Source organism: Lepidochelys kempii, chromosome 8, assembly GCF_965140285.1.
Source record: "Lepidochelys kempii isolate rLepKem1 chromosome 8, rLepKem1.hap1, whole genome shotgun sequence".
NCBI lineage: Eukaryota > Metazoa > Chordata > Testudines > Cheloniidae > Lepidochelys > Lepidochelys kempii.
In genome coordinates this window covers 94,057,407-94,071,761 of record NC_136387.1, presented here as the reverse complement: position 1 = coordinate 94,071,761, position 14,355 = coordinate 94,057,407, and the positions used below count along the sequence as shown (strand labels likewise).

Genomic DNA, 14,355 nt, shown 5'->3' with positions numbered 1-14,355 from the left:
TCACTAAACTGGATGACTGGGTAAGAAAATGGCAGATGAAAGTCAATGTTGATAAGTGCAGAGTAATGCACGTTGGAAAACAATCCCAACTATACATACAAAATGATGTGGTTTAAATTTGTTGTTTAAACTCAAGAAAGATCTTGGAGTCATCATGGATAGTCCTCTGAACTGCTCAATGTGCAGCAGCAGCAAAAAAAAAAGCAGCTAACAATGTTAGGAACCATTAGGAAAGGGATAGATAATAAGACAGAAAATATCATGCTGCCTCTATATAAATCCATGGTACACCCACACCTTGAATACTTCCTGTAGTTCTGGTTGCTCCATCTCAAAAAAAAAAAAAAAAAAAAAAGATATATTAGAATAGGAAAAAGTTCAGAGAAGGGCAACAAAAATCACGAGGGGCATGGAACAGCTTCCCTTTGAGGAGAGATTAAAAAGACTGGTACTAATCAGCTTGGAAAAGAGGTGAGTAAGGGGGAATATGATAGAGGTCTATAAAAATCATGAGTGGTGTGGATAAAATGAAGGAGGAAGGTGTTATTTACCTATTCATATAAACACAAACTCTGGGTTACCCAATGAAGTTAATAGGCAGCCGGTTTAAAAATCATACATAAGGAAGTAATTCTTCCCACAGGGCATAGCCAACCAGTAGAACTCATTACCAGGGGATGTTGTGAAGACCAAAAGGATAGCTGGATTCAAAACAGAATTAGACAAGTTCATGGATGGAGGACAGGTCCATCAATGGCTATTAGCCAAGATGGTCAAGGACACAACTCCATGCTATCGATGTTGCTAAACGTATGACTGCTAAAAGCTAGAACTGGACGACAGGGGATGGATCACTCAATAAATTGCCCCGTTCTGTTCACTCCCTCAGAAACAGCTGGCACTGGCCAATGGACCATTGGTCTGACCTAGTATGGCCATGGTCTTTTTCTGTAGATAAATAGTTGACCAGCAAAGGGAGATGGCCAAAAAAAAAGGGTATAAGTTTAGTTTTAAAACAAAAGTTTTCAGTAACGTAACAATAGGTTATAATTTTAATGTAATTAGAAGTCAGAAAATGCAAGACAACCTAGGGTTCTTGTGGGAATGGTATTAAAGGTTTCCCAACTTTCTGCAGATATTTGTGCTAGCACTCATCTGAATTAGTGCTCTAAAAATAGCAGCATAGCACATGCTAGCCACCCTGAGTGTGTACACACACACACACACACACACACACACACAGAGTCCAGGAACATTTGCACTCAGGCAACTAGCTCACACCACAATGGCTACACTACTATTTTTAACAGGCTAGCTCAATGAGAGATGGGAATCATGCCACTACATCCAAGTGCAGATGTAAGATAAGAAACTTAGTCAGTAATCCATAGTATCCCACACATACAGTTCCAGTGAGTTAAGTTTACCCCGACAAAAAGTTTTGTTTCTCAACATTTGAGGGTTTAAAGCTTCACCACTGAATTCCAATGAAAAAAAAGATTAATGCACCAACTCCTACTGATTTCATTGTGCATGTCCACAGCTGTATTGTCAGAAGTTTATGGAACTTCCCATTGAAATAGTCAAAAGAGGGATACAAATCAGCTCACATTTTGAGCAGCTAGTTTGCAGTTGTCAGCAATAATAGTCATTATAAAAGAATGCCTAGAAATTACAGCTGGTAGGAAAATGGCCTCTGTCCCATGAGAAATTTTAAGTTGATTTTGGTTCTGAATCTGAAACCCCAGCCCTCCCAAAAAAACTGTCAAAACAAAATCTTGACTCCCTTTCCATCCAAAAGGTCTTTTAAAAAAAAAAATCCACCCTGTTCCTACAAAACATTTCAAGTTAAGGTAGGTATACACTTGCAGTGGCTGGTAGAGTGCAGATGCTACATGCCCAGATAGCATGGGTATAAACAGCAGAGTATATGGTAATGCATGTCTTAGGTGAGTAGAATGCCCTATACGCCTCAGCCCCGGGGTGTATACCCTACATACCCAAACAGTGCCCACTGCAGTGAAAGGCTCTTACAGCAGGGAAGCATAGGGAAAGGCTCTGGCAGCTCCCTTAGGAGCCTTTCCCCACAATTTCCCCTGCTAGAGCCTTTCACTGCCATGTTTGCCCAACACACCAGTGAGCGTGGACACGGACTGCCTTCCGAGGCAGTGAGTAGCTCATGGTGGAGTGTCGCGTAAACAAGGTCTTTGATGAAATGGCATTTTCTGACAGAAAACTTAAAATCAAAGGAGTTTCTAGCAGAGCTGGTTGAAAACCAAGACAAAAAATCTCTTACCTGTTTTGTTTTTTCTGTTGACATGCGGAGCTGACTGCCAGAAGGCACAGAGATTCACTTTTGGGGGCCTTAGAGGTTTCTTTGGAGGGGAACCAAGAGATTCAACTGAAGGAAGTAGTTTAACTTTTGGAGGCTTGCTATCTTTGACATCAAGTTGTCTTTCCGTACCAGCTTGATGGAGGAAAGGTTCTGATGCTGTTTGTAATAAGAGCCACAAGGAGAGAGTCAGTTATTACTTCTCATTTCAAGTAAAAAATGCATGTAGGACTGTGTGCATAAATTGGCAAAAATTGGTAGGAATGTCTAACAGTTTCCTTCCCAGTTAAAATTTGCCTATTCTCATTTTATATGTAGACACTGACTCAGTGTGGGGCCTGATTTTTCAGTGGTGCTATAGAAGGAGTAGAAGTAAGTAGTAGTAAGAAAGCAGAAGGCTCTTTTTCTGTTTCTTCAGAGTGTTATACAATGGAGCCACATTTGAGAGTGATCTGTTTCTTGATTTGTTGTTAAACAAAATTGAATTTTCTGTGCCAATAAGTTTTTCCATTTTCTAGACTTCAGCAGTATAACTTTTTTAAATATGCAGTTCCAGTAAGGTAGCTTTCCAGAGTAAACAGGATTTCATAGAATCGTAGAACTAGAAGGGAACTCGAGAGGGTCATCTAATCCAGTCCCCTGTACTCAAGGCAGGGCTAAGGATTTAATCTTTTCAATATTTTGGCACTAAATCTGAAGCTGATAAAATGAACTTGCTGCTCAATACCTCCTTGGTAGCATGTTTCTTGCTCAAGGGAGCAAGCGCATTCTTAGTTTGGACCTGAACTTCCCAAAGTTGGGGGAAATGTACAGATTGGAGGATTCAAACCAGCTCCATTTTTACTCAAAAGTTAGCTTTATAGAAAATAAATCCCTTAATTTTTTTGCAGAGCGTATGAAACATGAATACCATGGCATAAGAATCCAGCCTGTCCAATGTTCGGTGTAAGGAAGGCAAACTGAAAGGAAGGCAAACTGATTCAAATGAAACACATTCTTCCCCCTTAACCTTGTTTCCAGAACTTGAACCCCGCCCCCTACCCCACAGTCCTCTGCCCCCCCAGCCGAGTTTGAAAGGACCTAGCTAGCCAGTTACTCACCTTCCTTTCTTTTCCTACCAAAATTATTTGTCAGTTTTGTGCACCCCTACATATCAGTTCTCGCCATATCTTGCTACGGCGAAGCACCACTAGAAGAGAGTTCTCTCTGGGAGCCTCCTGTTCAATTCTGCAGCATGTAGGTACCCATCCAAACTGATCCTATATGCTCTCTCTTTTGGATCTGCATTAAAGTTTTCATAGCTGAGCCTCAAAACTGGCAGAATGCCATATAAATACCACGTAAATGTTGAGAGGCTGGATTTACCTTTCAGATACTGAGAGGTCTCACTTGGCTTGTGTGGATCATAAGCAGGCTGAGAGAATCCAGTCACCTTAGGGCTTTGCTCAGTGCTCTTGTAACCTCTGGATGGACGGGGAGGTGATGAAGACTGGGGCAGTACAGGCATTTTGCTGTCTGGGAGAGATCTCTTTTGGGTAGAGAAATCCAGTGCTGGGAAGGAGCAAGTACTTCTCATTTTGTTGCTCTCTGCTCCGAGGGCAGCGTTCAGAACCCCTGGCTGAGCAGAAGGATTCCCACTTACACACGATGGCAGCACTGCACACTTTCTGTCATTCTGAGCTGAAGCACTTTCCCAGATCTGCAGAGTATGATGGAAGGAGTTTAACAGTCCTTCCTCCGAATGTGCATTAACAGCTGCCTGCTGATAAATGCAAGAATTTGGACAGGGTTTCTGCGAATTCCCTCTAGGGGGTGCATCTCCACAAAGGGATCCCTCCAAAGCTTTATTCTTTGTATCTTCATTCTTCCCTGCTAGGTACAAGTTGCCATGCTTGACTCTAGGCAATATTAAAGGTTTGACCTGCATTAGCTCTGAGCTATGCACAGCAAAACCAAGTTGTTCTCTCTTTTGTTCAGACTCCAGCACTTTTCCTTGGTTCAGGATTCTGGGACTGGACACACCCTTAGTGTTGGAGCTTGGTAGATGTACACCTTCTGCAGGAGGCTTCTTGGGTGGTTGTGACACAGTATTTGAAAAATTGGCATCATTTTGAAATTTAGCTCTGAGTGCTCTGAAGTCACTTATGCCTTCCTAAAGGTGGGGAAAAGCAGCAGAAAAGGTTATTGGCATTCTCCAAAGAGGCAATTAGTCCAGACGGTTCATTTGGTGGAAAAGTGGATTAAAATGTAATGGCCATTTACAAAAAACATTACATGAATTGCCAAAGGGTGCAAACACCATACCGCTCACCCGAAACTAAACAGAAGACCAATATTAAGTCTCATGTGTTTAAATTTAGACAAGCTACTTCAGCATAAACCCCTCCCCTCGACTTACACAGTCTCCAAAAGGAGTAAAGAGTGACTTTCAGCCACAGAGACAAGGTGGGTCATGTAATAGCTTTTATTGGACCAACTTCTGTTGGAGAGAGACAAGCTTTTGCCAAACAAGGCCACTCCCCCAGAGAAGTAGATCAAATCATGGAACAGGCCATGCAAATACCCCAAGAGAACTTGCTTCAGTGCAAAAATAAAATCCCTTCTGATGACACACTTAGTTGTCACCTCACAGTGGAATCCTTGTGGGGTAATCTGATGAAGTGAGCTGTAGCTCACGAAAGCTCATGCTCAAATAAATTGGTTAGTCTCTAAGGTGCCACAAGTCCTCCTTTTCTTTTTGCAAACAACCACAATCCATACTCAGTGGGGACCCCATCCTCAAACCCCACTTCTGGCTGGCCTCAACCACCACCACAACCTCTCCAAGATCAGCAGCAGCGGCAGGTTCCCCACAACACAGCAATGCAAAGTGGCATGAGACACTGCCAGAACAATATATCTCCACTGCTACAATGATCAACACTTTTCAAGATCCATGGATCCTACACATGCCTATCACAACATGCGGTGTCCCTATAACTATGTGGGTGAAATGAGACAATCACTACACTATTAATGAGGAGTCCTTGTGGCACCTTAGAGACTAACCAATTTGAGCATAAGCTTTCATGAGCTACAGCTCACTTCATCGGATGCATAATAGTTTTATACACACAGACCATGAAAAAAAAAAAAAAACCTCTCATGGTCTGTGTGTATAAAACTATTATGCATCCGATGAAGTGAGCTGTAGCTCACGAAAGCTCATGCTCAAATAAATTGGTTAGTCTCTAAGGTGCCACAAGTCCTCCTTTTCTTTTTACTTATTCTAAAGTCGCTGTTCCAGCCTGCATTTTGCTGTGATGCTGGCAGTCCTTTTCCCAGACCTGGGGAAGAGCTCTGTGGGGCTGGAAAGCACTTCTCTCACACACATAAATTGGTCCAGTAAAAGATATTACCTCACCCACCTTGTCTCTCTCATATCCTGGGATCGACACAGCTACAGGTACACTGGATATGGACCCGCATAGGTGCGGATTGGAAGATAGTTGCTTGGTTACACTCATTACCATCCCGCAAGGTGCCGAACACACCAATATTCCATTGAAGCCAATGGCATGAGAAGACACTCAGACCACACCCCATCAGGGCTGAGGTGAGAGACAAGGGCTTAGGAGTCATTACTAATGAGGGAGGTGGAGATGAGAACTGGGATTCAGGGACCCCTTTGAATGACAGCACAGTGAAAGGAGAGTCCTAGAGGGAGTTTTGAGACAGATGGACACACTATTATTACCAGAGAGACATAGTTAACCAAGCAGCAGCTGAGCCAAAAGATTTCTTCAAATCAAGAGCAAATTTCACGTATACACATCCACCAGGATGTATTTTTGGTAAGAAGGCAGCTGCATACACCAAATAGGAAAACAAGAAGGGAGCTGGTGTAAACTGGTCATAGATCCATTGATTTCAGTTGATCTGCCCCCAAATGAAGACTGACTCATCACTAGTTCCACACCTCATAAGCTAGTACTTTTCAAGTGCTAATTGTTTCAGTTCAATGAAGCGTGGGGGGCAGGGGGCCGATGGAGGTAAGTGCTGGGAACGATACAAGCTAACTGACATTAAGAAAACTATTTTATTTAAGGACATGAAACACAGTCATGTGTGCCTGCTGCTGCCAGGGCACTTAATACCCGTCCACCCACAGACTAGCTTTCTAGAGTCTCCTTCTCAGAAAAGTTTCAGAGTAGCAGCCGTGTTAGTCTGTATCCGCAAAAAGAAAAAGGAGGACTTGTGGCATCTTAGAGACTAACCAATTTATTTGAGCATAAGCTTTCATCGGATGCATGTAGCTGTAGCTCACGAAAGCTTATGCTCAAATAAATTGGTTAGTCTCTAAGATGCCACAAGTCCTCCTTTTTCTTTTTGCGGATACAGACTAACACGGCTGCTACTCTGAAACCTGTTAGAATAAGTGGTAATTCACTCATTCTTTTATCTCAGGTCAGTGCAGCATGGAACTTGTATCAGATTTCCAACACTTTCCTTGATCCTCAGATTTATAATCACCATGTCAAGGTTCCTCCCCCACTCTGAACTCTAGGGTACAGATGTGGGGACCTGCATGAAAAACCTCCTAAGCTTATCTTTACCAGCTTAGGTCAAAACTTCCCCAAGGTACAAAATATTCCACCCGTTGTCCTTGGACTGGCCGCTACCACCACCAAACTAATACTGGTTACTGGGGAAGAGCTGTTTGGATGCGTCCTTCCCCCCAAAATACTTCCCAAAACCTTGCACCGCACTTCCTGGACAAGGTTTGGTAAAAAGCCTCACCAATTTACCTAGGTGACTACAGACCCAGACCCTTGGATCTTAAGAACAATGAACAATCCTCCCAACACTTGCACCCCCCCTTTCCTGGGAAATGTTGGATAAAAAGCCTCACCAATTTGCATAGGTGACCACAGACCCAAACCCTTGGATCTGAGAACAATGAAAAAGCATTCAGTTTCTTACAAGAAGACTTTTAATAAAAATAGAAGTAAATAGAAATGAAGAAATTCCCCCTGTAAAATCAGGATGGTAGATATCTTACAGGGTAATTAGATTCAAAAACATAGAGAACCCCTCTAGGCAAAACCTTAAGTTACAAAAAAGATACACAGACAGAAATAGTTATTCTATTCAGCACAATTCTTTTCTCAGCCATTTAAAGAAATCATAATCTAACACATACCTAGCTAGATTACTTACTAAAAGTTCTAAGACTCCATTCCTGGTCTATCCCCGACAAAGACAAGCATATAAACAGACACAGACCCTTTGTTTCTCTCCCTCCTCCCAGCTTTTGAAAGTATCTTGTCTCCTCATTGGTCATTTTGGTCAGGTGCCAGCGAGGTTACCTTTAGCTTCTTAACCCTTTACAGGTGAGAGGACCTTTCCCCTGGCCAGGAGGGATTTCAAAGGGGTTTACCCTTCCCTTTATATTTATGACATACCACTATTCATTCAGCGTGCCAGATAAACACATAACACGGGGTAGGAAAGGCAAGTTATCCAGGCAGGAGAATATATTTTCAGTAAAAGTCAGTTTTCTACATTTGCCTGAAACATTAACATTAAAAAACACAAAAAAAAAACCCCGAACTTTTTAATTTAAATTTTAAAAAAAGGTGTGGGCAAAGTTTAGTGAACTTTGTAGGTTTGTCCCAGGCATTTTGCTGTCCTATGATGAAAAATAAGGAGTCTGTGATATTTATCTGCAATACACTTTTTGAATTCAGTCCTGAGTAAAACTAAAGAAAGCCGGACGTCAAATTTATGAGCTACTCAAGTCCTTGGACTTGGACTGCTCTATAAAACTTGTTATATACCATGATTACATTAGGTGCACTGCACCAGGTTAACTATTTAGTTCAATGCAAAGAATTGCGATACTTCACAAGAACCTGTCTAATGAGGAAATTGGAAAAAATAATTTAGGACACAACTTCCTTCTTCAGGGTGGGGGCAGGGCAGAGGAAGTGTTTAGACCCTTAACATTAAGGCAGAACAGATGAATAGCATACTGAGGTTTTACTGAATTGTATTTAATTGCACAATTTATTAAACACTGCATTTCTCTTGAATAACCCCTTTCAGTAATATTACTTTCACATAACAGCGTATGATGTAAAGAACCTACTCGCAGAGGAGAGTGAATTGCTTCTATTATATTTCATAATTGGGGCCAGCTGAGTGATTCACTATAAGAAGCCGTACTAGTCTATTATGGAGATTTCCAGAAAGAAAGAAAAACTGACTCACCCCCTGTCCAAGTCACCACACAGAGAGCCACACGTACACCAAACAGACAACGGGACAAAATCAGGTGCCATTGTTTCTGTTGCAGGGGCACCAAGCAGCTGTGTATACTGAAGCAACACCTGAAGGACTTAACACTGTTTATAGCTCCTTAAATGCATTTCAGGTGTTTAATGGTACCAATGAGAAACTGGTTAATACATGAGACATACGCAACCATACATGAGGAAACCAGTATTTTTGTGCTTATAAATGCAATCCGCATGTTAGACAAGACTGGTCTTCTTTGGTACAGTGTACGTAGTTCATTAAACCCACACCTGTTTGTTAACCACCTAATGGTAAAATGGGATGGCAAGAGTTAACGGTTCCGTCTTCTGTTCTGTGTCCTACCTCTCCCCACCCTTGCCTTAATTAAAAAGGATGTGAATACAAATCCCTCTTTCCCTCAGGTTATTTCTCTTGCCTTGAAATGGCAACTATAATTCACTTTGCTTAATTAATTGACAGATTATCTAGTTTCACCCTGGCTTCTTTAAGTGTCTGTGTTCTTTGCTGAACTGCTATTTCCCCCCCACTTTGCAGACATGGGATCTAGGAAGGAAGAGCGATTTTTAAGTGCAGATGTTGTTAAAGCTTTATAATATTTCTAGACTAACTACAGCCATAGTACTTTAGAGACTCTCCAATTCTCCCCACCTTCCCCCTCCCCACACTTCTTGAAAAGGAAACACATATCACAAACCTGGTCAGATTCAGGTAGTTGGCACTTGCTACACTTTGTATGCCCATGAAACACAGACCTAAGAAAGGCACACTTGGCACGACCATACGTACTAGAGCTGGGCAAATTATTTATGAAAAGTTATAACACTTGAGCAGATCTAACATTCCATGCAGGAGGGTGCCTGTTATGAAAACAAGACCAAGTGAACGAGGACATTGTCGAACCTCAAATGTAATAGCAGAGGTAAAGAGACGCAAGCACATGCTAGCTAGACAAATCCTAGAAAGGTCAGTTTCACAATGAAATCCATGGTGGCCCTCCACCCCTACCAACCTACCAGGTATCTTGAGGTTCTTCCCAATATGCGGTCACTTCCTCCCCAAATCCCCATGAATTTCTGGAGTAGAAATAGGAAATAGCCTGAAGCGCACCCTACAATAGCAACCAAAGCACCCTATGTGGTAAGAAAGGAAAACACCGCAGGCAGAGAGCAACCTGCAAAGATTAGCATGGTACTATTGTGATAACTACAAATTTACTCTAATTGGGAGTTCAATTGTAAAAAGTGAATGTAATTTCATAAGATGTTGCAATAATCTATAAAACAACAAATGCTGGTGGAAAGAGTTGCAGAAGGCAGATAAAGAATGAATCAGTCCAAACGAAGAGGCCCGCTGACAGAACTCAAGGACTGCGTTAAGACCATGCTGGGTAAATAAGAAGAGCGTGGAACTAGAAATGGTGAACTAGAATTGAGGTGTTGGAAACTAGACCTGAATAGGAGACAAAATAATTACAGGATATTCCATCCATCACTCCCTTTTGGGGGTCCTTAAGGAAAGACTTCCCCCCTCCACGCCAAAATCAGCAACCGGAGTGAGCTTCACCATTATGGCTGCTGCCATGCCTGTCCCCCCAGGACTCCTAGCCTTCTTCACCCTAATCTTGAGATGTCCTGACCAAATTGGGCCAGAAAGGAAGTCATTTGACACACCCCACCACCTGAGATGTGACCCTGTATCTCTCCTCTGACCCCCGGCAAACTTTTCCTGCCTCACCTTATTTCTATTCTCGTTCCTTCTGCTTAAGACAACATTTTTGCAACAAGCTTACAGCAGCATGACCAGAAAGAAGCAACAGCAATGCCCTAAGCAACCAGGTCCTGCTACAAGTTAACCAGGTTTCAGTGTGACCGATAAGGCCATGGGCTGGGTCGGTGTTTCACCAGCAGCGAGGTTGAAAGTGCATGCGAGTCAACACCAGAGACAGAAGCTGTTTTCTCTGCTTTTGATGTTCTTTTCTCTCCCCTCTCATCAGTATGTTCTAGGATACAGGATTAGATTTCAACAGCAACAGTTCCAGCCCATCTCAGCTAACTTCTCTTTCCTCACAAGGACAGTTATTACAGTCTTTCACACCATCTAAGAGACCGTCAAACAAGGGCAGCTTTCCTTCTAAAAACAAAAACTCTCCAGTGTAAGGGCAAGGGAACAAGAGATGTTGTTAAAATTAAAGCCTTACTTAATATCTTAATTTCAAATGCTTTCACTGTTTTCCCTTCTTTTCTTCATCCTTAATAAAAAAAGGTTAAAGCAGGGGTCAGCGATCTTCAGCATGCAGCCCATCAGAGTAATCTGCTGGCGGGCCGCGGGACGTTTTATTTACATTGACCATCCGCAGGCATAGCCACCGCAGTTCCCAGTGGCTGTGAGTCACTGTTCCCAGCCAATAGGAGCTGCAGGAAGTGGCAGCCAGCACATCCCTGAGGCCCACACCACTTCCCGCAGCTCCCATTGGCTGGGAACAGCGGACCGCGGGCACTGGGAGCTGCAGGGGGCTGTGCCTGAGGACGATCAACGTAACAAAACGTCTCGCAGCCCGCCAGGGGATTACCCTGCTGGGCTGCGGGCCGAAGGCTGCCAACCCCTGGGTTAAAGTGATTTTTAATGGTGTTTGCCATCGTACTATGCAGGTTGAGGTTGCTGTACACCAAACCAGAACCTTCTTTTAAACGGCTTAATGTTGCTCTTCAACTAGGTTATGTTAACACCTTTGGCCCACGTATTAATTTAAATGGCATTTAACAGTAGCCTCAGGGCTCCCTGGAAATCAAGCATTCACAGAGTTAGGGAGCTTCAATTCCAGGCATCAGAGGAGCTTAGAAGTAAAGCCCCCCGCTCCCCTACTTGACAATATAAAACTGCTGCAGGGGGTAAAGGATGTATTTTCCTTTCCAGTTGCCTGTTCTGGGTGAGGATAGGTCTTTTCCTAGGGCTTCCAAGAGCCACAGGAGTGGTACAGAGCTGTCTCCAAAAGATACAAAATGGGAGATGGGTCTCCAGGACCACCAGGTGCCCAAACAGGTAAAGGGCACTGGACTTCCAGGGAATGTTGGGTGGAGAAAGGAGTAGAACTGAGATGTCCTGGTAAGATTCACAGGCCTTTTAGCTATATAAATATCCTCCGGTCAGAATCATGATAATTTCAAACCTGACTGATCAGAGGGGATCCAACACTCACTGCAAACCCTTTGCACAGATTCAGCCTGTGTGACAACAGTCAGTCATACTCAGATGGACCATGTGGCTAACCTCAGTGCAGCCTTAAAACAAAGCAGCACCTCAATGCATAAGTACATTTCTCGATCCAAGCTAGCAGTCCCTCTATACCAAGTCTCCATGTCAGCCCTCTGAGAGCAGATAACAGAGCTCAAGGCTGTGGTCAGAGGCAGCTAGCTATAAATTAGAGCCAGTCAGGCAATGAAAGAGAATTCACCAAGTCACTATATTTAAGAGATTACCAGAAACTTGCAGCAAGTAGTCAGTGAATTATTTGCCCTGCTGTAGTCATAATACGCTTAGCAAGTACAACACCAACTTTAAAAAAAAAAAAAAAAACACACGACATTCTCAGGCTTGAAAGCTATTGATGTTTTACAGCCAGGGAACTGACTTTCCCCTTGCAAATAAATTGCTATTCCAATATAAATACCTCCCAATTAAAAAAAAAAAAAGAAAAAAGAAAAACAAAGGATCTGTCTAAGAAAGAGGAACAGCTAGGGGATTTTGGTGCTGGTAATAGTATCTCGCTAGGCCAGTCTATACACATGAAGAAAAGGAGTACTTGTGGCACCTTAGAGACTAACCAATTTATTTGAGCATGAGCTTTCGTGAGCTACAGCTCACTTCATCAGATGCATACCGTGGAAACTGCAGGAGACATTATATACACACAGAGATCATGAAACAATACCTCCTCCCACCCCACTGTCCTGCTGGTAATAGCTTATCTAAAGTGATCATCAAGTTGGGCCATTTCCAGCACAAATCCAGGTTCTCACCCTCCACCCACACACTCACTCTCCTGCTGGTAATAGCCTATCTAAAGCGACAACTCTCTACACAATGTGCATGATAATCAAGTTGGGCCATTTCCTGCACAAATCCAGGTTCTCTCACCCCCCTCCAAAAAACACTTTAGATAAGCTATTACCAGCAGGACAGTGGGGTGGGAGGAGGTATTGTTTCATGTTCTCTGTGTGTATATAAAGTCTGCTGCAGTTTCCACGGTATGCATCCGATGAAGTGAGCTGTAGCTCACGAAAGCTCATGCTCAAATAAATTGGTTAGTCTCTAAGGTGCCACAAGTACTCCTTTTCTTTTTGCGAATACAGACTAACACGGCTGTTACTCTGAAATCTATACACATGTAGGATAATTGGCAATTTAATATTTTGCTGTAAGAAACCATAACCTCACTCAGACAGTACACATGACAGATTTGAGAGAAAGAACTGCAATCCCCTTTGTGAAAGTTATTGGTTGGTGAAGTCTGAACAGAAAATGGATCAAAGGAGCTCATCTTGTTGGATCCCAACTGCACTCTGACCCTACACGACACACTCAACACAGATAGCTGAAAACTTGCCACATACTTCCCGGACTGCTCTATTTCACAATAAGAGGTGCATCACCTGTTAACTAGCTACCTAGATTTTTCCTGCAAATCCACCCGTGCTTAGATGCAAATGGAGAAGAGGAGCTCAGTACAGGCTGATAATCAGAACTAGGAGAAACAGGCATTGTTAACGGAGAACACAACACCCGCAGCTGAAGTTTCTTCCCCAGCCCCTTAAGTTTCCACCATAGGAGCAGGACAAGAGACCCCAGCTAACCAGAAGAAACACAGAGCAGCCAGGCTGTCTGGGATGCCCTCCTCAGGCAATGCTCAGAAGTTATTTCCACACCTGTTGCCTAGTCACAAAGACAATCACCTGAAACTATAAAGCAGAGCAAGAAAAAGTCAAACAGCAAACATGTCCCAGGGGAATATCCATTAGCCCTAGCATTGCAAAGCCAACAACAATAAAAAACAACACTTACTACTTCCATATCTTCTCAGCTGTCCAACAGCCACAGAGTAGCTCAGCTTTGTAGCATATTTTACTCTCACTGTCTCCAGCCAGCGTTTACAGAGATTCACGTCCTCTCTCCCCAGCAGCTGTTAGCAATTACACTGCAGAGAGCTGAAGAAGTAAAAGCCAAGGGAAGGTGGGGCATGCACAGCACACCTGAGCACCAGTCCTGCAGCACCCAGACCTGGCTCCTCCCTTTCCAGTCCCTCAGGGGCGTGGAGTGCAGAATATCTTCACCTGGAGCCAGCTCCGCCTCACTCAGATGGACCTCCCTGTTCAGAACGTCTAAGGGTCACACCTGGGGCAGTGTGAGTTGTATAGTTGTCTATGGTACCTCAGGACCTTTCACAGCCTCCGCTTCTGAAGTGGCAAGAAGCAGCCCAGGATCAGCACTACAGATATGCAACCTGCGCTCTGCAATGGAGCCACTCGCTAGGCAGCATTTGTCTGCCAAATTGAGAGAGCTTATGTGAGGGCAGGGCAGAGACTAGAGGGAGGGGGTGGAAGGCAGGTGAGTTGTCTGGGGGCAGGAGTTATCAGTGGTGTATGAGTGAGGTTCCAGCTGCAAAGAGCTTGTGTATGAGCCAGGGGTAGGATGCAGAAGGAAGAGATGTGTTGGGAATAATCAGGAGT

General features: G+C 43.4%; 1 protein-coding gene across 1 annotated transcript in view; it reads right to left on the bottom strand.

Annotated features, from left to right (window-relative positions):
- The window catches only part of FYB2 (FYN binding protein 2), a 48,490-nt gene extending 34,693 nt beyond the window's left edge, over positions 1–13,797 (bottom strand). Inside the window, exons 1-3 of the mRNA XM_073357582.2 lie at positions 13,691–13,797; positions 3,698–4,484; positions 2,297–2,491 (exon numbers count right to left, since the gene is read on the bottom strand). Coding sequence (XP_073213683.2) covers positions 2,297–2,491; positions 3,698–4,484; positions 13,691–13,699 — 991 coding nt within the window. The 5' untranslated portion in view covers positions 13,700–13,797. The remainder of the gene's footprint in view (positions 1–2,296; positions 2,492–3,697; positions 4,485–13,690) is intronic.
- Between the last annotated feature and the right edge of the window lie 558 nt (positions 13,798–14,355).